The sequence below is a fragment of the Leopardus geoffroyi genome, chromosome E2 (genome assembly GCF_018350155.1).
Source record: "Leopardus geoffroyi isolate Oge1 chromosome E2, O.geoffroyi_Oge1_pat1.0, whole genome shotgun sequence".
In the NCBI taxonomy this organism is placed as follows: domain Eukaryota; kingdom Metazoa; phylum Chordata; class Mammalia; order Carnivora; family Felidae; genus Leopardus; species Leopardus geoffroyi.
Window position 1 is genome coordinate 49,041,369 of NC_059335.1, and position 27,835 is coordinate 49,069,203.

The following is a 27,835-nucleotide window of genomic DNA, read 5'->3' on the forward strand; positions in this document are numbered from 1 at the left end:
GAACCTAAAGTACCAGAGAAGACTGAAAAATTGTCGCAAGATAAGGCAACCAGCGTGGCTTCCTTCTCTTTAATTTCTCAGCCTCCTCCCCATTCTGATGTACCTCTTGTTTGGAATAGTTTGAGGTCAGCTCTTCTCTTTGGAAGGGACTAGAGATCACACTCTTTCTGGCTATTTTTACTTATTGCTGTTGCAGATTGGACATTAGGAGAAATGAATTGTGACCCTAGCTTTGTTATGTGAATAATGTGACTGGGACAGTACTGTGCAGCCACCAAATCAAGGTATGCTATGTTCCCTTTCACCTCAGAAACGGGTTAAATGTTAGGAAATGTGTCTAACAGTCCTGAGATCCAAGCAACACAGGCACTGTAAAGAAGCAAGTGCCATGTTTTCACACTCTGCTCCTCAGATACAGTCTTCGTCTCTGCTGTGGGACTTAGCAAGGTTTACAAGCATGACCTTTCTCCCATTGTTTCTGCCTACTAACTTGAAACAGTCATTGAGAACAGAGACTTGGAGTTGTTAACCTGACTCACGGCCCTGTAACTCTGTGGAAAGATCAGGGCAGCTCTTGCAACGTCATTCTTTCTTCCGGAGCCTGCCTGTTATACTGGGAACTGTTTGCACATTAGGTCCCGTTAGCCTGGAAAGCATGCTCTTTTGAACAGGAGCGACTCCCGAATCTAGAGATGCTGTGTTCTCGGCTCGGTGGTTTGGGTTTGCAGAGACTGTTACTTTTGTTCTAGCTCTGCTGTATGATCTGAAGGTTCCCCGTTGGGACTTCCAGACCGGGAGGCAGTTACGCACATCTCCTCTCTATGACCGGCTGGATGCACAAGGAGCCAGGTGGATGGAAAAACATGGATTTGAGAGGCCAAAGTACTTCGTGCCACCAGACAAGGGTAAGAAGGCCCGTTCTCATGTTTATTCTTTTGTTGCCTTGAGAACTAATAAAACCCATTTTTATTTTTTATTTTTTTATTTTAATTTTTTTTAATGTTTTTTGTTTATTTTTGAGACAGAGAGAGACAGAGCATGAACGGGGGAGGGGCAGAGAGAGAGGGAGACACAGAATCGGAAGCAGGCTCCAGGCTCTGAGCCATCAGCCCAGAGCCCGACGCGGGGCTCGAACTCACGGACCGCGAGATCGTGACCTGAGCCAAAGTCGGACGCTTAACCGACTGAGCCACCCAGGCGCCCCCAAAACCCATTTTTAAATGTATTACAGTTAGAATGTGTTCCTGGAGGAATAAAGAAAAACCTGTCACACTATACTAATCCACACGGGGAGAGTCCTCAATATAAATGTCCTTTTCTCTTTTTCTTTTGTTGTTTGCCGGTCTGTAGACCTGCTGGCATTGGAGCAGAGCAAGACTTTCTATAAGCCAGACTGGTTTGACATTGTGGAGTCTGAAGTCAAGTGCTGTAAGGAAGCTGTGTGTGTCATTGACATGTCCTCTTTCACAAAGTTCGAAATAACAGTAAGTGCTTGAGAAACCCAAATAATAGATTAGAAACTTCTGAATATTTGTTGAAAGTCTCCTTTTTTATCTGCCACTTCAAAACCAATTTCGTAAGACCTCTGGTATGTTTTAGTGTTTTACTAAACTGTAATACATTTTTCTGAAGTTTTAGCTCTTTGTTTCTGGGGTTTAATCTGGTTGTAGAGGCCCACTTACCATTAGAATCAAGAGCCAGTTGGGGCGCCTGGGTGGCTCAGTCACTTAAGCGTCCGACCTTGGCTCAGGTCATGATCTCGCGGTCTGTGAGTTTCAACGTTTATTTATTTTTGGGACAGAGAGAGACAGAGCATGAACGCGGAGGGGCAGAGAGAGAGGGAGACACAGAATCGGAAACAGGCTCCAGGCTCTGAGCCATCAGCCCAGAGCCCGACGCGGGGCTCGAACTCACGGACCGCGAGATCGTGACCTGGCTGAAGTCGGACGCTTAACCGACTGCGCCACCCAGGCGCCCCACGTGGTCTGTGAGTTTGAGCCCCGCGTCGGGCTCTGTGCTGACAGCTCAAAGCCTGGAACGTGCTTCAGATTCTGTGTCTCCCTCTCTTTCTGCCCCTCCCCCACTCATGCTGTCTTCTCTGTATCTCAAAAATAAGTAAACAGTAAAAAGAAAACAAACAAAAACAACCAGCTTTCTTTGGAGCTTCTCACAGCGGAGTAAATCCGCAGATACTGTTGCAGTTGGGAACTGGCTAATTGAATTGCCTCAGGGGGACACACTGCTCAGCAGACTGTGTTACCAACCAGCTGTTCTTGTGCTCACTCTCTCTGCTTTCTTCCCTCACCCTCCAGTCCACCGGGGACCAGGCATTGGAAATTCTTCAGTACCTCTTCTCCAATGACCTCGATGTACCCGTGGGCCACATTGTGCACACCGGCATGCTCAATGAGGGTGGAGGGTATGAAAACGACTGTAGCATAGCGCGGCTCAGCAAGCGCAGGTAAGGCTGGCTGCCGCCCTGCCTCCCACCCCCCAACCCCTGTGGTGCGCTGCCTCCCGGAGGTGTCCTCGCAGAGCAGAGCGTCCGGCTCACGGTCCGGGAAACCATGACCATACTGAGGACGAAAAGACATTTCGGGAACTCCTGGCCAGTTCCTTAGCCATGCAGTGCAAATAGAAGCCACGGGGGAAAATGGGGAAGAAACATACCCGATTATATACAAATCGATGTGGAAATAACAGTCCCCCTACTGGGAAAAAGTGTTCTGGTGTGTCAGTAGGTCTGTATATCTTGGCACTAACAGGAAGCCGGGATCTTCGGTGCTTATGTGGTATATCCTAGAATTATGTGCCCCTGGCCTCCTCTGAAGGCGAAGAGGTCATTTGCCAGTATTCTGCTCATTCATTGGCTGCTTTGAAACGAGTTAACTTGACTGCTTCCTGATGCTTTTTCTGCTGCCTGGCTTACATTACTTTCCGGTCTCCCTTTCAGTTTCTTCATGATTTCCCCAACTGACCAGCAGGTCCACTGTTGGGCCTGGCTTAAGAAACACATGCCAGAAGACAGCAACCTGCTTCTGGAGGATGTCACCTGGAAATACACCGGTAAGCCGGCCCTCCAGGCTCAGCTGCACAAGAGGCCAGCCTGTCCAGATACGTCTTCTCCATCTGCCTTCTTTATAGCTGACATTCAGAAATGGGGGTCAGAGTGAGAAGCGTGCTAGAGGCGCCCTGGTCATAGAACACTGATCTCTGATATGTCCCTGCATTTTTGCAAGTGAGGGGTGAGTTGTGCTTCAGTCCGTTTGTCTTGTTTCCCGCTGTGCCCCCTCCAGCCAGGATGGAGGAGTGCAAATATTGGTTGAATGAGTGAAAATCACTTCGAAAATACATTTTTAAATCTACTACCTAAATATTGTTTTCTTCAAAATTTCTCAACTTTTTTGTAAGTGAGTGAATAATTTTTGAGGAGGACTTAATTTCCTGATGATCTACCTCTTCCTCAGCAGTCTTGTCAGGGAGCAGCCCCTTCCCTCACCTCCTCATTCCAGCTTTAATGCTTGCCTATCCCCCACTTCACTGCCCCTCACCCCCAACATGTCCTCGTGGCCAGTTCATCACAGCAGCAGATCTGTTTGACTGTTTGCTGCCAGATTGGCAAACTACACGATCTTACTGAACCAAAGTTGTTTCCCAGCCCAAGAGGGTGTTTGGGGTATAATTTCCACAGGCTGCTGTGCCATGACGGAACCTGGGCTGGTTGGGCCGCTCTCACCATATAGCAACAGTGGGAGGAAGGAGGCGATGGGAACCGTGTGGGAGGTTTGTGGCCGGCCCTGGAAGTGGGCTCCCATCGCCCTGGCCAGGACGCGGTCTCACGTTCCCAGTCTAACCACAAAGGTGGCTATGGGATGTTGTTTCCCCGTGTCCCCGGGAAGAGGAAACACGCTGGCCAGGCTGTCTCTGGCCAGCAGTCAGCAGTGCATGCATTTACCAGGCCTGTCAGGAGAGGTGTCTGCCTGACTTGGGGTGCTCTGTGTCCATCCTGGGATTGCCTAAGCAGAGAGGCGCTTTCGTGGGCTTATCACCCAGGCCTGGCCGTGAGAGAGCAAGTCCCAAACAGACTTTTCCCTTTGGCTCAGCGGTGACTGGACTGGCCAGACATCTCTGTTCTTTTCTGTTTAGCCCTCAATCTGATTGGCCCTCGAGCTGTGGATGTGCTGTCCGAGTTGTCCTATGCCCCTATGACTCCAGACCACTTCCCAAGTCTGTTCTGCAAGGTGGGTGCTAATTAAGTTCTAGTTTTTAAATGGACAGGGAATATTTCTTTTATAGGGATAGCAATTACACAGTTTTACTACAGCGTTAATGTCCACAGAGAGAGGGTGTTGGGGCTTTTATGGAGCAAATAAAATGTCTCAATAAATTCGTCCCTTTATTTTTCACCTTTCTAGGTCTCCTTATTTAATAAGCATTAGGATATCTTTGAAGTGGATTTAACTTCTCTGAATATCAGTCCTTTCTATTTACTGCTTTTTGTAGCAGTGGATTAAATGTGTAAATTAAAGGATTAGGACACTAACGCCAAAAAATGCCAATTAAGGTCGGGTTCCTTCTCTCCATGCAGTGCTTCTCCTTTTCCATTCACAGAGTCACTTCTGTGTGTGTAGTATCTCCAGGTAAGAGATGTTCAGGTGAAGCCCTAAACAACTTACATAAGTTTCTTATATTTGGCAGCAGTAGCATCTTGGAACTGAGTAAAAGAAGTAGTAACAATACTGATAAGAGAGGTGCAAACAGACTAGTGTTTTGACAACCTGTAGCAAAACAGCTGTGGGGCAGCTACTGACTGATGGAGGCTCTTTGAAGTTCAAACCTAAGCTGAGATCCACGTACTCATTGTACAGTGTCCCTTTTTCTCCGTGGCAGAGTGAAAGCAACAGAACGGTCTCACCGTTAGCCATCAGCAACCCTTCCCTGCATGGCCTTGGGTTCTGGAACGAATGATGCACATATGTGAGCCTACAGGGTAGCAAGTTCTGTTGGGCTTCCTGTGGGAACAGTTTGCTCCAGTGCCTTCTGGGACTTAACCACTTGCCATTATAGGAACAGGGATTGTGTCAGAGGCCTGTTAGGTAACTGAGCTGCTGTAAACACATTTTGAATTAGAAGCCTAATCTCTGACCCCAGGGTAGCAGGTGCACCATGTTCTGTGGTCATCAGGCATCCTCTTGTAGGGCAGGTGCCCTGGACTTGCCTGCCAGATGCCCCAGAGAAGACACAGGCCTGGTCTTTGTTGCTCTTGACACTCTTGACTGAAATCTTTTTAAGGTTCTTTCTTTATTTTTAGAGACAGTGCACAAGTGGGGTGGGGCAGAAAGAGAGGGAGAGAGAATTCCAATCAAGCTGTGCACTGGGGCTCAATCCCATGAACCCTGAAATCATGACTTGAGCCATAATTAAGAGACGCTTAGCCGACTGAGCCACTCGGGCACCCCTAAAACAAACCTTTAGGAGGACTTTGTGAAAAGAAATGTTTCACGATTGTAAAGACTTCGCCTCCACTTCCCACCAGCAGCTTGGCTGAAATGGTGATGTTTCATGAGAAGAGTGTAAAGACCGTCCTCCGTTTCTGGTGACCCCAGTACTCGGAAACAGACCACTCTGGGGATGAATTTCTCTCAGGCGCATGGCTCTGCCGTAGGGTCAAAGGGTGCAGAGCTGATAAGAGGTTTACCTCAGGTGTTCGTTCCTTTAAACACACATGTTGAGCGCTCACTTCCTCTGGAGACTCTCCGTGCTGACCTCCTCCCTTTGCTTCCACAGGAGATGAGTGTGGGCTACGCAAATGGGATCAGGGTGATGAGCATGACTCACACAGGAGAGCCGGGATTCATGCTCTACATCCCCATAGAGGTGAGCCCCGCGGAGGAAGGTGGCCGGCTTTCGCACGCCTGCCGGGCACTGGCAGGGTTAGAGAGCCAGATCTGACTGGACCTCGGGAACGGAGGCAGGCTGCATTAGGGGCACTTTAACATTTTGGACTAAGTTACTTACTGTTTCAAATAGGAAATACGTTTACGTGGTTTAAAACCTATGGAAAGTATTTAGTGCCACCCGACCAGTTCCCATCAACCACTACCAGTGATACAACTATTAGTATTTGAAGGTCATGTCAGAGATTTTTGTGCATATGCAAGTTCAGAGACATTCTTAGTCCCGTTTTAGAAACATAGATGGAAGCATACTGCTGTCCTTTATCTCTTCACCAATTGATGGTATAGATCTGCCCTGTCAGTCCCTAAAGAGGAAGCACTTCCGGTTTCTTTTTTTAACAGCAGGATAGTGTTCTGTCAGATCATTGAATCATTAGGCTGGTACTAAGAGGCGTTTCCGGTTGTAGGCCTTTGCTGTTATAAACAGTTCCGTGTACAAGAGCATCTCTTTCCTTGTACGTGTGTGCGTGTACCAGTACGGGGTTTTCACACTTTGGGCTGACAGAGAATTGTCAGTGCAGTTGTAATTTTCTTTATACGTGGGATGAAGCAACTTTTTGTAAAAGGCAAAAGATTTATGCGATCTGAAGAGAAACCAGAGTATGAAGCAACTTTTTGGAATGCATTTCCAAGGAAAAGCTCTTCTATAGGACCTGCACACTCCTGCCTGCCCGTCCGCCACCCTGTTCTGATGTGATCCTACCTTCTCTACCTGTCCCGCTACTTGCTTGTCCCTGAATGTGCTGCTGCTCCTTCCCCAGGGCCTTTGCATTTCCTCTCCCTCTCCTGGCTCGTCCTCCCCCCCCCCCCATCCCACCCCCCCAGACTCTTGCAGCTGCGCCTGCTTCAGGTCTTATTTGAGTGGTATCTGCTGGATGAGGCCCCATCCCCCCGGTTCCCCTGCTCCTCCTTCCCACTTTCTTTTTCTCTGTAGTGCCTACCACTGTCTGATAAAATCTGTTTTATTTTGTTCGGTAAGTTATCCTTGTTTAAGTGTCAGTTCTCCGAAGGCAGGAATATTTGCCTGTCTTAACTTTTATTTCCCCAGCACCTAGAGAAGTATTTGGCACATAGTAAATGTTTAAGAAATGTTGCATAACTGAATGTTCCGGTCATACCTTTGTACATTTTTGTATTGAATGATTGGTCTGTTTACCAGTTTCTGAGCATTGTCTGAGTCAGATAATCCTTGCTGTTGAGTTATAAGTTTTTTTCCCAGTTTGTCATTTGTCTTTTCATTTATTGTCATGTAGAAGGGTTTTTTAAAAAATTAGGAAAATGTTTCATATGTTGCAGAAGATTTTTTGATTTTTATTGTAATTGAGTCGACCGGTCTTTTGTGCCTTCTAGAGTTTGATATATAAAAGGGACTTCTCCACTCCAGGCTTATAAAATTTTCCCAGTTTTCTTCCATTACTTTTACAGTTAGTGGTGTTGCTGAGTATGGGTTTGTGGGTTTTTTTTTTAATTTTTTTAAATCTTTTGAGAGAGAGAGACAAGAGTGTGAGCGGGGAAGGAACAGAGAGGGAGACAGAATCCAAAGTAGGCTCCAGGCTCTGAGATGTCAGCACAGAACCCAATGGGGGGCTGAAACTCATAAGCTGTGAGATCATGACCTGAGCCGAAGTTGGACGCTTAGTGGGTTCACTAAGCCACACAGGCGCCCCTGTGTTTTTTTTAAATATTTAAATGCTCCATCCTTTTGCAGTGTCTGTTGCTGTACTTGATGAGCTATGGATCACACATGTTTCCACAGGGATGACCAATTGCTTTCACATCGTACCCTTACCAGATACTGAATTCTTGTATGTATTCAGGTTTATTTCTGGACCTTTATTCTTTTCCCTTGGTTTATCTGTTCATGATCCAGGATTATGCTATTTTAATTATGGAGTCTTTATTATATATTTTAATACCTGCTAGTGCTTATTGTCCCTTATAGCTTGCAAACTCTGGAAAAAAGTAATTCCTGTTTCCTTATTTCCCTTTGGAAACTTTATAATTATCTAGTATAATTATACTGCTGCTGTTGTTTTTTGGATTATGTTACATTTATATATTAGGGAGAATTGACGAAATATGTTAAATCTTACAAAGAATGCCTTTTAGTTTCACTCAAGTTTTTTGGTGACCTTAAGAGGTATTTTGAAGTTTTCCTTATATAGATGTTACACATTTTTTTTTTTTATTAAAAAAAAAATTTTTTTTAATGTTTTTATTTATTTTTGAGACAGAGAGAGACAGAGCATGAACGGGGGAGGGTTAGAGAGAGGGAGACACAGAAGTGGAAACAGGCTCCAGGCTCTGAGCTGTCAGCACAGAGCCCGACGCGGGGCTCGAACTCACGGACTGCGAGATCATGACCTGAGCCGAAGTCGGCCGTCTAACCGACTGAGCCACCCAGGCGCCCCAGATGTTACACATTTTTTAAGTTTACTTGAATAATATTTTGTTGTCGCTAGTTGTGAGTGGGAAGGGTGTCTTTGTTCCATTGTCTTTTAAGTGATTATGATTTTTGAAAGCTATTTTTTCTAGTCTATATTTCTTTACTAATTTATCTTATTATAGCTGTTTTTTAGTTGAGTACCTGGAATTTTCAGGGTTCAGTCTTATCACAGAGACAGTAATGGTTTTTCTTCTTTCTTAAGTTTTAATTCCTACAATTTTTTTCTCTTGTCCACTTGTGACAAGGAGTAGGGATTGTAGGCATCTTTCTTGTTCCTGATATTAGTTGTATTACTTTTACAGGGTTAGGCTTTCTTATAGTTACTAACTGAAGCACAAATTTACTAGCCCATGAAATTCCATATGCTTGTCGAGACAACTGTAACAACACTAAGGTGAAGGGATTATTCGCAATTTGAGAAGAGTTGCTACAAATGTAGCTGATCTGCTGTCCCTGTACAGGTAGGGGCTGGTTCTGAAATGTCACCTGGGTGCCCTTGTCATGAATTCACTAAACTCGATCAAGAGTGGCTCCAGCAGGTTTGTTACTTGAGGCCTTGGTTTCTACTTCTCATTTTCCTGGGCTGGTCTTGTTTTTATGATTTTCAGTGAGTCCACAAGGTGGTCTGTGCCCTGCCTGGGTTCTTTACAAGCTGGCTCCTGTCCTCAAGAAGGGTATACAGCCTCCCCTGGCATAACATGGGGGTCAGTCAAAGCTCCACATAGAACTTTTGACTCCTCAAAAACCTTAACTGCTAATAGCCTACCGTCGACTGCAAGCCTTACTGTTAATACACGTTTTGTGTGCTACACGTGTTGTATATTCTTCTAATACAGTGAGCTAGAGAAAACAAAATGTTATTAAAATCATATGGAAAATACATTTACAGTCATGTACTGTACTTACTGAAAACTCCACATCGAAGTGAGACACACATAGTTCAAACCCATGTTAACTGTACTTGTCTCTTTGAGGGGAAACAAAAACATCCCCAAAACATGGGGACAGATGGCAGGTTCTTGTTTGGCTCACACTAAATCCCCAACAGCAAGAAAAGGAATATATGATGGGGACCTGCTTTTCTCATCTAATCCAAGACTAGTTACCTGCTTCAAATCTTTATTCCCTGGCCTTCCTCTTAACGATTCATTTGGAGACACTGAAGCAGTGAGTGCAACAGAGATGCTGGCTTTTGATTATTCTTGTTTCCTGTCCATCCCTATGGGCCTCCTGCCCCCACCGTTGCTCACTCAGGTGTGTCACTTGCACGGGGGCCACACAGTGTATGGATTCAATAGCACAGGTTCTCTTTTTCCACAACTCTTTTCAAGTTGTGCTGACCACCGTGGCCATTCAGTAGCTGCCTCTTTGGCTGCAGGAGAGCAACACGCAGGGCAGCAGACCCAGCCAGGGTACAGAACTGCAACACCAGTGAAGCCAGTTTCTTTTCTGTCCTTCCAGTTTTATTGAGATATAACTGACATATATCACTGTACAAGTTTAAGGTGCACAGAATGATGGATTGACATGCCCTGTGACATGACTGCCGTGGTAAGTTTCATTTTGCACCATTTATGTCTCATAGATTCGTGTGTCCTAGATCCTTGTGGGGCACAGGGTGGCTCAGTGGGTTAACCATCTGAGTCTTGATTTCGGCTCACCTTACCATCTCAATTTGTGAGTTCGAGCCCACAGCATGGAGCCTGCTTGGAATTCTGTCTGCCCCACCCCGGCTAGGTCTCTCAAAAATAAACACTGTTAAAAAGTTTTTTTCCTTGGGATGAAGACACTTAGGATTTACTCTTGTAACAACTTGTGTTACTTGTCACACAGCAGTGTCTGCTGCGGACATCAGGTTGGGTATTCCGTACCTAGTTCTCATTTGTCTGGTAACTGAAAGTTTGTACCTTCTGCCTCCCTTCCGCCAGTCCCCACTTTGCTCTCCCCACCTCTGCCAACAACTCCAGCCTCTTTTTCTGCAGATTTGGGTCATGTTGTTTGCGATTGTACACATGAATGCGATCATGAGACGTTTCTCTAATTAATTTCTCTTGTCATTTTGTCTTTTTAGTTATTAAAGCTAATAATGTAGTCTGTTACTAGGCTTTAGACGTCACAGAATACATTTAAACATCACACAGTATGAGTGTCTCCCTTCAGTTGAGGAAACTTTATTTAGGGTGTCTGATACTTACAGTTTCCAGAACCAAGAATAACATGAGAGGCTGGCTGTTGTGGGACACGGGTAGGGTGCGCCGCCTTCCTGGCTCAGTCACTTGAAGGGCGGGGGGGGGGGGGTGTGGGTCTCTGAGATGTGCCATCTGTGGAAAAAACAGACATTGCCCATGGGGTCCTGTGTGACACACATTTCCCAGCACGGGCAATGCACGAGTGAGGATGGGGTGGGGAGTTGGGGCGAGAGCAGAGCCGCGGTGGCTGAGCGGACTGAGAGGCACTTGTGGGCCTGGCCGTTGACGGGGTGGTGAGAGTGTGTGTAGGATTCTCATTTGAGGACTGCTGTGTACTTGGCTCCCTGTCCCAGGCTCCACAGAGAAGGGAAAGCTATGGGTCTTGCTTCCATGGAGTGTAAGTCGGGTTAGGGTAACCCTGGCTCATTACTCCTGGGCAGTGATGCTTCAGTTGCTCGAGGATGAGACAACCTGAGAATTTCATACACCCTCCTCACTTGTTGAGGTTCATGGTGTCCCCCATTGGGTGCTGCCAGACACACTCCGTGTTGAATTCTGAAGGTGTGCGGGCTGCTGACCTCTCGTTTCTCCCTCTAGTATGCCCTCCATGTGTACAACGAAGTGATGAGTGTTGGGCAGAAATACGGAATCCGGAATGCTGGCTATTATGCCCTTCGTAGTCTTCGAATCGAGAAGTTCTTTGCTTTCTGGGGTCAGGATTTAAACACCCTCACCACACCCCTGGAATGTGGACGAGAATCTCGGGTGAAACTGGACAAGGTATGGTATCGGCACGTTCTGCCCTAGCAAGGAAGGGCTGAAGCGGAGGCCCGCGAAGGGCCTCGGGTGGACGAAGACAGTGAGGAGTCCTCAGGATGAAAAGTGTGTCCGGCCTGATAGGAAAACATAGTATGTGGAGGACACTGGTTTTGAGCACCTGGCTTGCTCTTTGACCTGGACCACCCTGAGGTTGGAGTTGCTCCACCAACTGCGGCAGCCGTGTGCCCCACTCGGCTCCCTTTTAGATTGGCACTTCCAGGGAAGTTTTTCCAAGAACGTGCCACAGATATTTGTAAAAATCAATCTTCTATTCAACAGACTTTTTTTCCCCCAGAGTAAATAGGAACATCATTTTTTTACAAAGTCCTAGGTCCAGAGGATGTTAGTGACAAGTCTCTTTCCCACCTCTGAAGCCCAGCAAACTGCACTACCAGCTGCAGAAGCTTGTCTCTGCTTCGAGAACTCTGAGTATGCAAACACACAAGCGAACACTTTCCCCACTTGAACCTGGATGGCTGGGCACCACACGCCTGCTGTATTACTGCACCTTTTTGTTTTGTTTTGGATGTTTATTTTTGAGAGAGAGAGAGAGAGACAGAGAGAGAGAAAGCATGAGCGGAGGAAGGGTAGAGAGAGAGGGAGACACAGGATTTGAAGCAGGCTCCAGGCTCTGAGCTATCAGCACAGAGAGCAACGTAGCACTCGAACTCACGAGCCAGGAGATCATGACCTGAGCTAAAGTCAGACTCTTAACCAACTGAGCCACCCAGGTGCCCCACACCTTGTTTTTTTAGGTTAAACCTAACAAAATACCTTAGCAGTACAAAATACCCCTATCAGTACAGGAGATTTCTAGTCGTCTTTGTGAGCAATTACAGATCACTTTTTCTCTCAGGTATAAAAGTAATGAATACTAAATTTTGGAAAATAGGGAAAAATATGAAGAAAATTAAAAATCATCTATTTTATAAGTTGTTTTTTTTTTTAATGCTTATTTTTAAGAGAAAGAGTGTGACCAGGGGAGGGACAGAGAGGGAGAAAGAATCTGAAACAGGCTCCAGGCTCTGAGATGAGGGCAGCAAGCCTGACACAGGGCTCGAACTTAACAAGCCAGGAGATCATGACCTGGGCCGAAGCTGGACACTTAACCGAGATACCCAGGTGCCCCCCAAATCACCTATTTTATCTGTACATAATCACTTAAGAGTTTTTTTTTTTACCCTGCTCATGTTTCTCGCACATTCATATACATACATGTGTGGGCTTTCTCTTGAGATCATCTAAAAACATGGTTTTTTGAAAACAATTATAGCAAGTATTTTTGAATTTTTCTTCCTAAGTATTTTTTTTTCTGTGTGGTCTTGTGGTTGAAATCTGTTTACAAAAGAGAAAAATGTACACCTGTGTTACAGAAATTTTCTGAGTAGGTCTTCTATATTGTGAATGCAGTTTTTTCACAAGGTGGAAAACCTACATTTTCCCCAAATCTGGGGAGTGGGGGCGCTGCCCCCATGGCAGGGACATCAGGGGACCCTACCCACCGCCCCTTCTGCGCCCAGCATCAGCACGTCCGCCTGCTTTCAGCATTGCCATTCTCTCCTAGGGGATGGATTTCATTGGCCGGGATGCCCTGCTGCAGCAGAAACAGAACGGGGTGTACAAACGCCTCACTATGTTCATTCTGGACGATCACGACACCGACCTGGACCTCTGGCCCTGGTGGGGAGAACCCATTTACCGCAACGGGCAGTACGCAGGCAAGACCACCAGCAGCGCCTACAGCTACACCCTGGAGCGCCACGTTTGCCTGGGCTTCGTGCACAATTTTTCCGAAGACACTGGGGAAGAACAGGTTGTGACGGCAGATTTCATCAACCGGGGAGAGTATGAGATTGACATCGCGGGACACCGGTTCCAGGCCAAGGCCAAGCTCTACCCTGTCACCTCCCTCTTTACCCACAAGCGCCGAAAGGATGATGTGGAGCTAAGTGACTTGCATGGAAAGTAATGCCGGGCTCCCCTCCAGTCCCAACCCTCTGCTTCCCATCTTTTACCTCCTGGATAGGATTTTAAGCTTCACCTGCTTTAAACCTTTTGCTTCGCAACCTCTCTTCTTCCACCTTCCCTCCTCCCTTTTGCAGTGCAGTTAACCATCTAATACGCCCTCTGGGCTGTTCTTCCAGCCCCCCACTCCACCCCTCTCAGATCCTCATGGTGACACAAAGCATGTGTGACAGGCAGGACAGGTAAAGACTGCACTCGTGGAAGTGGGGAGCCAGGGGTCTGATTTCTCTGGCTGTGTCTAGAAGCAGGGGAAGCTGGTGGTATGAAGGCTGCAGGGCAAGAGTCCAGCTCTGTGAGGCTGACTTTTCTCTGAATAACCTGCTCATCTTGGCGGGTTGCTGTGGATCCGAGGCAGCCCCTTGCGAGAGCCCGTGCTGGGGGTTGGCACCGATCCCTCTACAAGAGGATGACCATCTACCTCATTCACGAGCGGCACCACGTGCATGTTCTTTGGTCTGTAGTAAACAGCCGGCCTGGGACATCCCAGCCTCCCTACTGACCCAGTTACTAGACTTGCAGATCAGGGCCACCCTCCTAACATTTCCTTCACGTCTTGCTGATCTCTAGAAGAGGGTCTGGGGGCCTGAGTAAACAAGCCAGTGTTTGAAAGGGAAAGACCATGTTGCCTTTTGTATTGATCTTCTTGGAAAATGTACTGCACAGAGGTGGTTTTCTGCTGTCCGAACAGTGCTGCTGCTTTCAGCTGCTCAAAGCTCACTCTTCGCATCTTGACCTTCCTCTTCTCCAGGTGCATCTTTGTCCCCTCTCCTTACCTGCCCCTTCTGCAGCAGGCCCACTCGGCAAACACTGCTGTCCCTTTGGAACAGGGAGGGTGTGTGGTCCTGGGGAGGAACTAAACCATGCTGGCCGTGCAGAGTTCAAGAGCTACTGGACAATCAAGTTTTGCTTCCTCGGGCACAGAACAGACAGATCTGCACAGAGATGACCCTCAGGAGTCTGGGGAGGGTCCTGTGAGAGTCTGCTCTTCATCCAGCCATCTCTCTGTAGCTCTGGAAGAGAAAATGACCGGGCCCTCCACTCTCTTACGCAGTGTCTGTCTGCTAAAGGTGAGGCTGGGCTGTCAGAAACTTGTCCACCCTTTGCACTTAAAGTCCAATGGGGGCAGTTTATATGCAAAGTGCTGTCACAGATTTGAATGAACCGTTGTCTTGATATCTTGGAAGCGTTAGCTCTGACGAGTCTGTCAGTCCATTATAGAAGGGCCTTTTGTTCTCCGTGAGCAGCTTAGAACTCTCACGTGTGTCTGCCTGCTCTGGCGTTTCTTTGGGATCTCGGTTTACCCCCTTCATCTGGTAGATTCCCTATAGAAACTTCTTGTCCTCTGCCTAGCCAGACAGTTCCTACTTGATTATAGTGTCCACTTTTTAAAAGAGGTCTTCGTTGATTTATTAAGGGAGTATGTGGTTACAACTGTTAGGGCCTGGCTATGTGATGGGCTGAGAGATGCTGCCGCAAGGAGGGGGGAAGTTGGGGGAGAGGTGTCACCTCGTAGGACAGGGCGCAGCAGCTGTGACACATGGGGGAGAGCAGGAATCAGGCACCTGCTCAACACAGGTGTTAGCAGCAGGGGCCCAACTGACCAAGAAAGCTGGAAACAGGCACTGTAGAGCTAAAGGTATCCCCTGCCCTGTACCACTCCCGTCTTTGAAGAATTTAGAAGAAGTTCTAGATTTATGTGTAAATTACATCTTGTCCATAAATAGGGGCACACTTTTGAGACTCGGGCAAGATGTATTTATTGAGTGCCCTGACACACACACTCAGCTTTTGGCACTTTAAAATTCACCCTGGAAATCTTTCTTGGTTAACAATGTGAATCTGGCACTTGTCTCTCTTTGGTCCTAACCCTGAAGTGGGTGACTCGTTCCTGACTTCAGCATACCTGACAGAACATCCTGCAGTCTGTCGTTCCCATCACGGGTTTGCCTTGTGTGTCTGCTCCTCTGTCCCTAGAGATTCAAAGGATCTGGATGCTTTGTGAATGCGTGGTAGGACTTGGGTTTCAGATGGCTGGTACTTTTTTCTCTGTGAAATGATCCTTCATCACTTCTTATGGTCTCTTGAGGGAGGGGCTCTGTGTTCTTCTGTCTTGTCCACATATTCAACTGGACAATCTTGTTTTATCTGGAAACAGAAAGTGTGCCAGCCTCAGACGAACACAGAGCAAAAAGGGACAAGATCTACCTGCTTGGATAGCCTATCTCCTGTCCTGTGCCTGGCTGGGGGGCCCTGTACCCCCAAATACAAGAGATGCTGTTCAGAACAGGGGCCCAGAGACCGTTAAGCTCAGTGAGTAACCTCAGTTACCCCGTTTCTGCAGGAGGAGAGTCCAGCTACTTGGACTCTCACCAGGAGACGTGCTGTCCCTGGATTCTACCTTCTTAAACACACCAACAGTTTTACCTCTTTCCGTTCTACAAGTGGAAAGTAACTCCACCTTTCTCCCTTACCCTGCCTCTGAATGCATTTGAAATGTTAACCCCGCCTCCCCACCATGGAAGTGGCAGGAATGACCGTTTTCTAAAAGTGGTTTTGCTTCACTGAAGGGAGAACCCACCACCTTGATTTCTGGCTCTTCTTATCCTCTGCCTGATGAACGCATGTGCTGGCATCTGAGTCTTCACCATCCTCTGACAACCTAAGGGAGATAAAAGGGAATCTTCCATAAGCTGTAGTCCTGGTTCTCACCCCAGAAGGCTGTGTCCTGGTACAACTGCACTGGCTTTGCTTTCAAGGGTTAGCCACCAGGTTCAGTGTTTTGTATCTTTGCAGCTGCATGGTCAGTATAATCAGCAAGGGTCCCCTTTAGTATCTGAGGTAGGAGTTTGGTCACTAGTGCTTAGTACTGAAGAACTTTCCATGGTTTTCATTTCCTTTCTGCACACCACCCTTAACCCACATCCCTCCCAAACTTGCCAGGAGCAGCTTTTCATCAGCATGAAAAAAGGAAAATTTGCACAAGTCAAGAATTGTCAGAGGGGATGATAGGGTAGGTGACAAGTCTGGGAGCAAGCTCTGGGTCTCCTGGCTGTGCCTCTCCCCGCGACCCCCACCCTGGCCTCCATGTTAAGGTGCTGAGTTGTAAGGCTCCTTCCATCATCCGTACAGGACCCGGGTTCACACTCCCTCATCACTACAGATGCACTATTTTTCAAGAGAACTATTTTTGTATGTCTTTGCCTTCTCTTTGTCCATTAAACACCAGAGTTTAGTCATTGTATAATATGATTCTTGACTTCTGAGCAGAGAATCTGCATCCCTTGGAGAATTACACATTTCTTCATGGGCTTTCTTCCTCATATTTAGATGTACCTATTTTTATCCTTCGCCAACCTTCTGCCTTCTTGGTTTTCTGTCTCTAAAGGACAGAAATTACAAGGGGTGGGGAAGGTATTTTTAGTATCTGTTTCAAAAGATCTATGCCAGGATTTCCTTTGCACACCCGGAACTGGAGCTTAGAGCACCTTTCTCCAAGCCTGGTTCTCGTGCCTTACACCAGAATGTCCCATGGTAGGTGTAGACAGGAAGGATGAAAAGAAACTTCGCTCAGTCTGAGGGTTTCCCCAGCCACCCCCCATAGCTTCCCTTCCCCATATCAAACAGGGATAGAAAGTTTCTGCAGCTTGTTTCAATCAAGGGGTTTCTAGCAGCACAGTTAACACTTCACTCTCCGGTCTACTCTTAGGATACAGGAAAATGCCATTGTAATTACTGTACAGTGCTGTAACTCCTCCTTTACATTTGTAAATATGCAGTTTGCTCAGCCCCTTAGTGTGTAGTGACAGGTGCTGCTGAGGACATGTGAGGCACTTTAGGGCATGGGATTTCTCAGGAGCCCTGGTGACTTTAGGTACCCAGGGTGACTGAGCACTTCTGCCTCTATGAATGCGGTATTAACATCATGCCCTGTATTTCTTTCAAGCCAGATTCCAATTAAGATGTTCTCTTCATGTTATTAAGTTTGTAAATGAATAAAGAGACATTTTAATAACTCTGGTCATAGCAACTTGTGAAATGTTCTTCATCTCTAGTAACTTGATGTATTTGCCATCACAAGGGGTAAGCACTCCCCATAAAACCATTTATACCAAAGCGTAAAAAAAAAAAAAAAGAATGTGGAAACCAAAGTAAGACATAAGCATTATGTTACCCTTTGTGTATCCTGCCTTACGGTTGATTGCACAGTAAGGAACCTGGCACTTGACATATCCCCCATCCATGTGGAAGCCCACGCTGGCATGGAAAAATGGGCTCTCTATATATTCTTGCACACACAGTAGGAAGAGAAGAAAATGGAGAGGAGCACCCAGTGATCTTTCCCTATAATCTAAAAATGTAGCCACTGGCCTTTGTTTACTGACCTACTGTTGAGCAGCTACAATCTGTAAATTGAGATAGGCAAACATGTCTATAATAATCGCATGAATCTGTCTTCCAAAACCACTTGTTAAATTTCCAGATCATCGAATGATCAACATTAAATACAAAAGTACATCCCACAGGCTCTGTGGTAATTCTGAAATAAGGGTTCCTGAAACCCTGTGCACAGTGACATTGCTAGAATATCCCACAATGATTCCTTGAAGGGGACAACTCTCAAATGACGTGTATCTCCTCCTTACTATCAATACACCGGATTATACACACATTCCACACCATATTAGTAACGAGCAACTCTAGGAAGCAGAGCAGAGCTCAGCAAGCAGAATCTAAGCAAAATGACTTACCTTCAAGCCCATCCTCCAAGCCACAGGCCAGCAGAGTTCACTCCCACTAGGACATAGTAGCCCTGCACTGCAGGAGACTCGCCCATGATGCACCTCATGTCTGGGGTGAAGGTCTCGGGGCAGTTGACCAACTTCACGATCTCCAGAGTCTCCAGGTCTGGCATCCGACGCAGGAGGGAACTCAGCAGGGGCTCTGAGCCATAAAAACAAGGCCCGGCAAAGCACAAGGAACTGAACCGGTGGACCAGAAGTCAGCAGTTCTGGCGCTGGGCCCATTACACGGACCCTCTGCTGACTCAATCCCTGCCTGGTAGATACCCGATTCAAGTACCGGTTGCCATCAAGTTGAATCCAACCCAGAGGGACTCTTCCCGCCTGTCCTGCACGTATCCCGCATCTTCCCTAACAGAAGCCAGAGACGGTGCAGCGGCAGGCACCAAGCACATTTACCATCTTCACTCGCGAGTCCTCGCCTCTCAAAAGCAAGCCTGGCCGAGAGCGAGGACACCATGGGAGTCGGGCTCATCTACCGGGCAGGGACCAGGGTGAGGCGGCTGAGGCGCCCGCTCTCAGCACTGGGCCAGCGCAGGGCCGGCCGGGGAACCCTGCTCACGTGCCCAAGCACGTACAGCCTCTTCCTGCCTGCCTGTAGCTCCTCTCCTGGCATCTCCCCTTCTCCACTGCCACGTCTACCCAATCCTGTTACAGGACGCTCATCTTAACCCAGAATTGACAAACAAGGTCACACTTCACCAGAGTACGAATTATATGAAAGGGAAAGCTGTAAAACCGTAGTCTGTCGTCAGAATCTCTAATGATTATAATCTCACCTTCCCCAGTGAAAACTGTGTCCTACGCCACATAATTTCCAGTTGGCCGGCAAAGTGAGCCACAGGCCGTGCGTACCCCGTGACCACATGGCAGAGCCACCTCAGCTGGCACACAGATCGAGCTACCGTCCTTGTCAGGAGGGGTCTTGACTTCTCTGTGATTTGAATCACGCAGGCGTTCTTAAGAGCAGCCCTGAGCTACACGAGCGACCAGGCCCAGCTACTCGCTTAGGACAATTCCCGCGGCCACCAAACGGTTTCGCCAGCTACGACACAGGCTCAACCCTGGGCTTCTGGCTAGTCCATCACCTCGCGACAAGCTGACAGACCTGCTTCCTACTTGTTATCATATGGGACCGCCCCATAGCCTGGTCTCCCCGTTCTACTTGCTCCAGTCGTATTCGGCTCACGATTCCCCGGGTTCTTTTCCCTTGGTGACGCGCACAAGGGGTAACATACGCTTAAGCTTTACAGTCACAAATATCCTTAAGCGCAACTGGTGAAATTCAGTGGCTCAGACTATGATTTCACTGTCAGGCACCAAAACTTAAGCACTTCCTTCTCTTCCTCCTTCAGGAGCCAGATGTGGCCACCTAATATATACTTCAGAGAGTGAACTAGGAAATGGCACAGGAAAACTTTCACATCATAGGAATTCTGGCATCTGGATAGGATCCGAGATAATGACCGAATCCCCTCGATAGATAAGGAAACGGGAGACAGCTCAACACGCTCACACACTTGCCCGAGGTAAGACCAGGACGAGTGCAGAGCTCGGACTGAAACTCAAGCCTCACCTAAAATCCCCAGGCAGGCTTGGTGTCGGACCGCATATGGTACTGAGTGAAAGAGTCCGGGCCACAGGCAGACCAGTAAATGGCACAGTACCTGCTTACCTGTTTGGATCCCTGTTTCTTGCTCTAACTGCTGGTAGAGTTTGTTGGAATAGTCTGCCATCTTCTGCTCGATGGTCAAGTGCCTGGCGGTGCTCAGGATGCCGGCACAGAACCTCGTAGAGCCAGCGGCCAGCCTGCGGGATGGATCCAAAATGCTGTTAGGTAGACTCGCATATCTGTGAATGCAACTAGTTCAGAGACCCTCATTACTAGCACCGACTGTAATATCAAAAGATGGAAACCTAAATATCCCGACAGGAGAGGGATTTCAAATGTTGGCGTTCACCTACACGACGGGACGCCGCGCAGCCATAAAAAAGGCACGAGAACGCTCTTCTGCAACAATATGGGAATCCTAATGAAAACAGCATGGGAGGAGCACTACTTAATAGGCTACTAACTTGTACAAAAAAAGAGAAAAAAATAGCAAGTGAAGACCCACGTACACACGTACACACTGACCAACACGTTTGCTTATACACACGGGGGGTGTCTGCAACGACACACTAGGAACTTAATTTGCCTCCAGCGAGGGAAACTTCAGCTAGAAGTCAGGGATGAGAAGCAGACTTTCCCTGCACACTCTTTTACAGTTTTTAATTCTGAATCGTGTAAATGCACTGCCTATTCGGAGAGAATTACAACAGACTTGTTAAATGTCATTCAATTTCTGGTAGGCAATAGAACAAAAGAGGACTTCAAGGGAAAGTGAGACAACTTGTACCAAGTACGAACCTTAGTCAGTAATAAGGTATCCATACTGATTCATCATATTTAACGGTAACCCCAACCTAAGATGTCAGTCCCAGGTGCACACAGGCGCGAGGCACACGGGAACTCGGTACAACCTTTGCATTTGTTCTGTAAATCTAGCACGACTCTAAAATAAGTTAATTCAGTGGGGGGAAAAAGAAGGAACAGAAAAATAAGACAGGATGCAGCCAATTTCATTTCAGCCCATAGAGGGAGCTCCAGAGCCACGGGGTCTATGTTGCCATCTGACCGCCCCTACCCAGAGAACAAGATGGTAAGATGTGCCTGGACCCTGAAATAAAACGCACCCTCTTCGGATACTCGGCTCCGCGGCATCTGCCACCTCTCTCAGAGCCCAAAAACACGGGTATTGCACATCGTGAAACCATGGACAGGAGATTTCGCCTTTCCGTGACCGTTCTCACGCTACTTAGCGACAGGTTAGCCACTGCCGGGACAGGTTACCGGGAGCAGAGGGGGTGAGGGAAGCCCATGCAGTTGGTGCAACATGGCCCCAAGCCGGGTCCCGTCTGGTCCTTACCTGCCCTGCTCCAAAAGGACAATATCCTTCCAGCCCATCTTGGAGAGGTGATAGGCCACGGATGTGCCCATGATTCCACCGCCACAGATGACCACCTGTGCCTGGGCAGGCAGGGCGACAGAATGCGCCTCGGCAGCTGGCGCACCGCTTCTCCCCGACGACCAGTTCTGCCATCCTCGGCCGGTCCTTTGTCTCCGGGCCACCGACAGCAACCGGGAAAACATCACGTCTGTCAGTCAGCAGCTCGGAGATGTGCTCCCACTCGGCCAAAGAGGAGATTCTCCCCAATTCAAACTAGACAGAGAAAGCAAACAGATTTCATTCCACTGTACTCAGTGCGCCGGATTAGTGACAAAAGAAAAGGAGGCAACAGAGAATGACCATCATCATGCCTCATCCAGACAGAGGCACAAGCACATGCAAAGGCCCTGAGGGGAGGCACACCTGAAGGAGTCCGAGCACAGAAGGGAGGCCAGCGTGCCCACAGCTCGACGGCAAGGCACAGTCAACCAGAGACGAGGCCGGAGAGGCAGGCAGAAAGCAATGACACAAGCGCTTGGATGCCTCACGAGGAGCTGGGATTTTACTCCCAAGTGCAAAGGAAAATACTAAAGCAGGGAATGAAATGATCTGATATGCTTTTCCTAAGATCAGCCTGGCTCCACAGTGGGGACTGGACTGGAGGAAAGGCAGGGCTAGGAAGCTACCGCAGGAGTCCAAGAGGGAGGGCACGGTGGCTCACACAAGGATGGTGGCGGTGGAGTCAGAGCCATGACTGGATTGTTGTGGATGGTGAAATGACAGTACTTAACTTGCCAACAAGCCGGATATTAAGATGGGGAGCGGGAGAAAGACGGACAATGGCAAAGTTTCCAGGTTAAGCGACGGGTGCCACTTCCTAAGGTGTGAAGGACTAGGGATGCGGAGGGAGGCGGGAAGGAGAGGGAGAGGGAGGCGGTGAGGGCGCGTGCGCGCATACCGAGGTGTCAAGGGCGAGACACCTAGCAGGCATTCACGTGGAAGTGCCAAGCAGCTAGATAACCAGGCCTGAAGCCTGGGGAAGACATGGGGTATCCGGAGACCCGGCAGTCTGAGGAACAACTCTGAGGCTCCCCAGCAGGCACAGCTTGGCAAGAGAAAGAAAGTACTGGACGGGGGACTGCGCGCCGGGGCAGACTCACAGAGCATCCAAACGGCTGAGCGGCAGAAAGGGAACCGGGCAGAGGTGTCACAGAAGCCGAGACAGGAGATGGTTCACTACAGAGGGTGGCCAGGGATGGAGCAAGACGGCCAGGTGCCTGCTGGGACTTGACGACACAGAGGTCCTTGGTGTCCTCAAAGAGGACATTCCCAGGGGAGTGCCAGGGACGAAGTACGGACTAGAGCAAGCTCAAGAGCAAGGAGATGAGGGAGTGTGCACAGCTTCTTCACGTGCTGTCCGGAAGGGAGCAGAAACCCCAGACAGGAGGAGAGAATGGGGGTGGAGCAAGGCTATTTGTCTATAAAGGTGGGAGCCACGGAGACTGTTTCAGGGCTGGCGAGAAGGGCCAGGAAGAGGGAAAGAGGTGGGGGAGGAAGGAGAGGCGGTGACAAAGAATGAGGTCCTGGAAAGGAAGGCAGAGAGAGAAGAGAAGAGAAGAGAAGAGAAGAGAAGAGAAGAGAAGAGAAGAGAAGAGAAGAGAAGAGAAGAGAAGAGAAGAGAGAGAAAGAAAGAGAGAGAGAGAGAGAGAGAGAGAGAGAACCCAAAGCCGCAGTGAGGGACGGCGTGCCCCGCGTCTGCACAGGCCACAGACTGGAGACGCCAGGTCCCACGGCCCCTTCCTGAAAGCAGGGGAGGACCGGTCATGGCGGGCTTATGACGAACCACGGGAGTCACAGGCTGCGACCAAGCGCATGTCCCTCTGAGATGACTAACACCACGAGGTAGATTAGGAAGCGGACAGGTTCAGGCCACCAGGGAGAATTACTCTAAGGGCATAAGAGGACTGTTCAATTTTTAAGAAACTGCAGACAGCCGTATGGGCGAAGGCACGGTCTCCGAGTGTGGGGAGACGGCGACACTTCAGAGGAGAGCCCTGGCAGCCCGTGCGCCCACCAGCACGCCACTGCCAGCCCGGGACCCACGGAGGGCCCCCGACGGCCCAGGTCGTCCAAGGCCAAGGTGTGGGTGCCCATCCATCAGACAGGATCTCAGAACTGAGACCGAGCTGGCCTCCACTGCGTCCCAAGGAAATCCCATCCAACCAGGGCTGATTACTTTGGCCACCTCGTGGTGACCTCCAGGCCTCACCTCCTTGGTCCCCGCCAAACCGTCTCAAGACAGAAGCTTCTCCACAGCCAGACTTCCCACAATCTCATCTCCATATGACCGATTTCTCTCTCTCTCTCTTTCTCTCTCTCTCTCTCTCTCTCTCTCTGTCTGCTGTCCTCCCCTCCAAACCTCTCCACCATGTCCTCCAGAACATCCTTTCCAAACTGGAACACCCAGCCCTTCACCTAGCTTCTCTCCACCTCTGCTTCAACAGAGACACAGCTCTACTGAGGGAAACGCCACTGCCACGTGGCCAGCCCGTCCCACTGACCTTGCCATCAGGAGGGGGGGAGGCGGGCACCCTTCTCCCTTCAAAACCAGTACCACTTGGTCATGCTTGAAAAGACCCCGTTCCCTCATGGCTCACACTAGCAGGCACCCCGTAGCGAGCCCCGGGCCGCTGCGTGTTCAGCCACAGGCAGATGTCTGTCTACATTCAGGTTCTGAACCCACAACACTGCTCCTCTCCCAACCTGGGACCCCACCTCCTTCCTTCCTTCCAAACACAAAACCTGTCTCCTCAACCCCTGAGACTCCACCTGCATCTACGACCACCTCTTCCTTCCACCTCGTAGGGTCAAAAGTTGATCCCTCCCCACGTGCCCTGGATCCCTCTCTCTCCTTCCTTCCCTTGACTCCGCTCCATCAACTGTCCCCTTCCACGTACCTTCAGTGTCCCCTCCAATCCTCAGCATTTTAATACGCTCAAGTCCCTCCCAACTGACTTAAGAAATACAAGAAAGGCTCCATAACAGTCTTCCAATGGTGATTTTTAATTTTACAAATTCTGAATTACAAAAATTGTGGTCTTTGTAAACAACACAAACGTAGAAGGAAATTAAGATCTCCCATCATGCAAAATACTCAATTCCAGGGCTGATGAAATTTCCCCAGACTTATTTATCTCGCAGCACGTGCTCCCCTGACACCCACCTGTGTGCCACCACCTGTCTTAAAGTCCTTTTTGTTACACCTCAGTGATTGCACAGTCTGCCGGCGGGTTACACCAAAATTTACTCTGACGTCACAACCTGTCTTTTTCACTTGACAAGAAGGGCTTCCTATGGTATCTGTCACTTTCCCCCCTTTCCACCGTCCTGAACCCAAGCGGTTAAGCTCCCGTCCCGCAGGCCGGAATACTGCTCTCACCAGGAATGCCACTGTTGCCACCTTCCAGGGACACTGGGCCCATCTCACTCACCCTCTCCACAGCACTGAACACCGCCGATCGCTCCCGCTACTCACGCACTCTGTCCCTGTTTTATTTTGACACCGACTACCCCGGTCACATCTACACCGCCTTCTCTCCCCTGCCCATCCTTCTGTGTTGCTGTCCCTCAGGGTGTCTGGGACCAGCTTCTCCTCTCAGTTTGCCACCCTCCAGGGTCATTTCACGCGTACCAAGACTGACGCCTAAGCCCACAACAGCCCCGAGCTTTACATCTGCACCTCGAGCTGAACAATGGCCATGTCCACTTGGGTTCCCGTGGGTCACACCGAGCACATCCAGAAGGGAAACCCACCTGCCTCAATCTCCAGATCTGCTCCACTTCTGTGTCCCGCAGTGACACCATACACAAGAATCCCAGGTGTCACCCTGGGTTCCTCCCTCTCTCTCACCTCCTCTATGCGGCCAACCGTCATGGACTAACAATTCCACAGGCGACATTTCCCTCAGACCATCGACTTCTCCCCCTCCTCACTGCCATCACCTGAGTACAGACCGCCATCCCCGCTCAGATGAAGGCAGAAGCTTCCCGACAGGGCTTCCGCACACCATTCTCCCCACCCCCCCCCTCAATCCTTCGGAGGAGGGGCGTGGAGGGAGGCTCCTCAAATGAAACTCTTGTTCACACCCCTCCTCAAAACTCTGCCATGGCTTTCTGATGCCCTGAGGAAAAAAGCATTCTCCTGAACAGGAAGTGTGCAAGATCCTTCATCATCAGGCTCATTCCTGACCTCTGGTCTCTCTCTCTCCTCTCCAGCCAGACGGACATACTTATAATTCCTCCAACAGGACAGGCATTGAGTCTCTCTGAAACCCCCAGGATCTGGGCACACTGTTCCTTCGAACCGCACGGCATAGTTCCTGCCCCCCTGCCCCCCAAACATGGATAATCCCCTCAGCTCTCACCCCGTTTCACAGCTTATCAGACCCCCTCTCCCCCAATACCGCCTCAGGTGACTCTTCTGTGTTCTCCCACAACACCCTGCACTTCTCCAGCACAGAGCCTCCCACACTGTCACAGCCTGTTTGCCAATCAGGGAAACGGCACAACGACCCTGCTGAAAATGCAGGCTTTGGGGGCAGACAGGTATGGGTCTGAAAATCTCCCCCACCTCTCATCAGCTCTATGGCTTTGAGCAAGTCATTCCATCTCTGTGCTCCAGGCTCCTCATCCACAAGGTGAGCTACGAACACCTGCCTCGCCGGGTTGCCACAAAGACTACAGGAATACAGACAATACAGGAAAAGCACGGTAACTGGCACCCGAGAAGCACTCAGTAAGTGCTAGTTTTTAGTCTCCTCTTACAATGGAGCTCTCTGGGAGCTGAGACCCGTTACCACTTCAACGTGATTCTGCCGGCATTCAGGGTAGGCATCTAGGAAATATAATCGACGGAGGAGTGAGAATATACAATAAACGAGATGGGAAAAAATTCAGTGAGGACTCTGAGACCTTGAGGCTAGGCTCCAAGATTTCAGGGGATATCTAAATCACATAGAGTAATTTTTTAAAATTGTTTTCGGGTTTTTTTTTTTTTTGTTTTTTAGAGAGAGAAAGGGAGCCAGCAGGAGCCGGGGAGGGGCCACAGAGGGAGAGAGAGTATCTTAAGCAGGCTCCACGCTGAGCATGAAGCCCGATCTGGGGCTCATCCCATGACCCTGGGATCGTGACTTGAGCCAAATCCAAGAGTGGGACACTCAACCAACTGAGCCACCCAGCCCGGTAGAGAAGAATCTGAAGATGTCAAAGACAAAGAAATAAAAGGTGTAGCCGGGTTTAAAATAAGTTATATTTAAAAACAAAAAACAAAAAACTAAGATGGCCCTATAATATTCTGTCCCTCTAGGAAGAATCGCTAAGGCAACCTCAATATTGGGACTGGTTGTGCTCACACAAGAAGAGCAAGGGACAGCTCCAAGTCCCTCTGGGTTGTTCCCCTGTATGGTCCCAGCGTGTGTACAAATGGGCCGCTGGTCACAAGGAAGCCTAGTGAGTGGAGCTCGACCGACACACTTCCCACTCTTGCCTCAGAAGAAGGGCCACCTGGGACATTTCTTTCAAACAGACAGACAAAAACCCCAACGCTATCCCAGGCTCTTTCTCTGGAGAGTCTGATCCTGCTGGTCCCGGGGGTGTATCTGTCAAAACGTGCCACCAGGTGATCAGGCAAGTTTAAGAAATTAATACATATCCCTAGCGCTGGAAAAGTGTGCCCCGTGGCCCGGCACCGGCACCCCTCCTCCCCTTCCCCCCCCCTCCCCCCCGCGTGCTCGGAGGTCACGCTTACAGAGATTCCCGAATCTAATGTGAATGTCCTTCACAGGGGTCCCGAGTGACCAAACATCACGAAGACAGTTCACCACCCTGGCCTACACTTTTCCCGGTAACTCGGCTTGCCGCACTCTGCAGCAGGCGTACAAGTTAGCGAAGCAGAGGCGGACCGCACGTCTCCAGGCGGGAAAACGATTGCACCTGCAGAGGGAGAAGGGCGGGCGAGACCAGCCAAACCTGCGCCAGGCTCTGTGCAAGCCCGAGGCGGGGAGCCCGAAGCGAGGGCACCCCGGCCGCTCTGGACCTCGGGCTGAGGAGCGCAGGCCCGGGGGCAGCCGTGCACGGGGCCCCAAGGCCCGGACCCCGGACCCCTTCGGCCGGACGCCGCACAGCCGCAGACCGACTGAGAGAGACGAGGCAGACCCACTTCCGCCCCGGGCCGCCGGAGTCCCCAGCGACCCGGCAGGAGCGACAGGAAACGAGGGGCGGCCGCGACCACCCCCGAGGAAGACCAAAGCGAAAAGGGGGGCGCTGAGACCCGCGCGGAGGGGAGGCCAGAGCGGCCCCGCCGCCGTCTCCTTACCTCACGGGCCGCCGCGGGCTCCGCCGTCAGCAGCTCCCCGGCGGCAGCGGGACAGCAGCCACAACAGTTGCCGGGGGTCCCGCCGCCAGAAACGGGGCACTGGGAATGGAAAGGGGGCGGGGCGGAGGGAGTAAAAAGTTCCGGGGAAGCGGGAGACCGCGACCTTCCGCGCTTTACGGCCCCCGGCAAGGGTACGCCCGCGCGTGCCGGCACACGCGCACGCGCGCGCCGTGACGT

At 49.6% G+C, this 27,835-nt stretch overlaps 2 protein-coding genes across 11 annotated transcripts in view; one reads left to right on the forward strand and one right to left on the reverse strand.

Moving 5' to 3' along the window:
* PDPR (pyruvate dehydrogenase phosphatase regulatory subunit) overlaps positions 1-17,449 on the forward strand; it is a 38,089-nt gene extending 20,640 nt beyond the window's left edge. For all 3 annotated transcript variants that reach the window (XM_045443528.1, XM_045443525.1, XM_045443526.1), the window contains 8 exons: positions 750-905; positions 1,351-1,484; positions 2,313-2,461; positions 2,954-3,066; positions 4,147-4,241; positions 5,788-5,877; positions 11,190-11,372; positions 12,976-17,449. In XM_045443528.1, coding sequence (XP_045299484.1) covers positions 750-905; positions 1,351-1,484; positions 2,313-2,461; positions 2,954-3,066; positions 4,147-4,241; positions 5,788-5,877; positions 11,190-11,372; positions 12,976-13,380 — 1,325 coding nt within the window. In that variant the 3' untranslated portion in view covers positions 13,381-17,449. The remainder of the gene's footprint in view (positions 1-749; positions 906-1,350; positions 1,485-2,312; positions 2,462-2,953; positions 3,067-4,146; positions 4,242-5,787; positions 5,878-11,189; positions 11,373-12,975) is intronic.
* On the reverse strand, positions 10,557-27,819 carry LOC123579445 (pyruvate dehydrogenase phosphatase regulatory subunit, mitochondrial-like). Of its 8 annotated transcripts, none has more exons than XR_006702771.1 (6): positions 27,599-27,818; positions 21,205-21,498; positions 19,911-20,044; positions 18,185-18,377; positions 15,340-16,095; positions 10,557-10,724 (listed from the first exon to the last, which is right to left on the reverse strand). XR_006702771.1 is itself a non-coding variant. In XM_045443531.1 (6 exons), exons 3-5 carry the CDS (start codon positions 21,426-21,428, stop codon positions 18,187-18,189), a joined length of 549 nt encoding a protein of 182 aa, XP_045299487.1. In that variant the 5' UTR covers positions 21,429-21,498; positions 25,856-25,962; positions 26,050-26,064; the 3' UTR covers positions 15,174-16,095; positions 18,185-18,186. The 8 variants fall into 8 exon arrangements, 5 of the variants coding, with proteins under 5 accessions (XP_045299487.1, XP_045299485.1, XP_045299489.1 ...); XR_006702773.1 differs by lacking the exon at positions 10,557-10,724 and having other exon boundaries at positions 15,174-15,581; positions 16,018-16,095; positions 27,599-27,819; XR_006702772.1 differs by lacking the exon at positions 10,557-10,724 and having other exon boundaries at positions 15,174-15,581; positions 16,015-16,095.
* Positions 27,820-27,835: the final 16 nt, after the last annotated feature.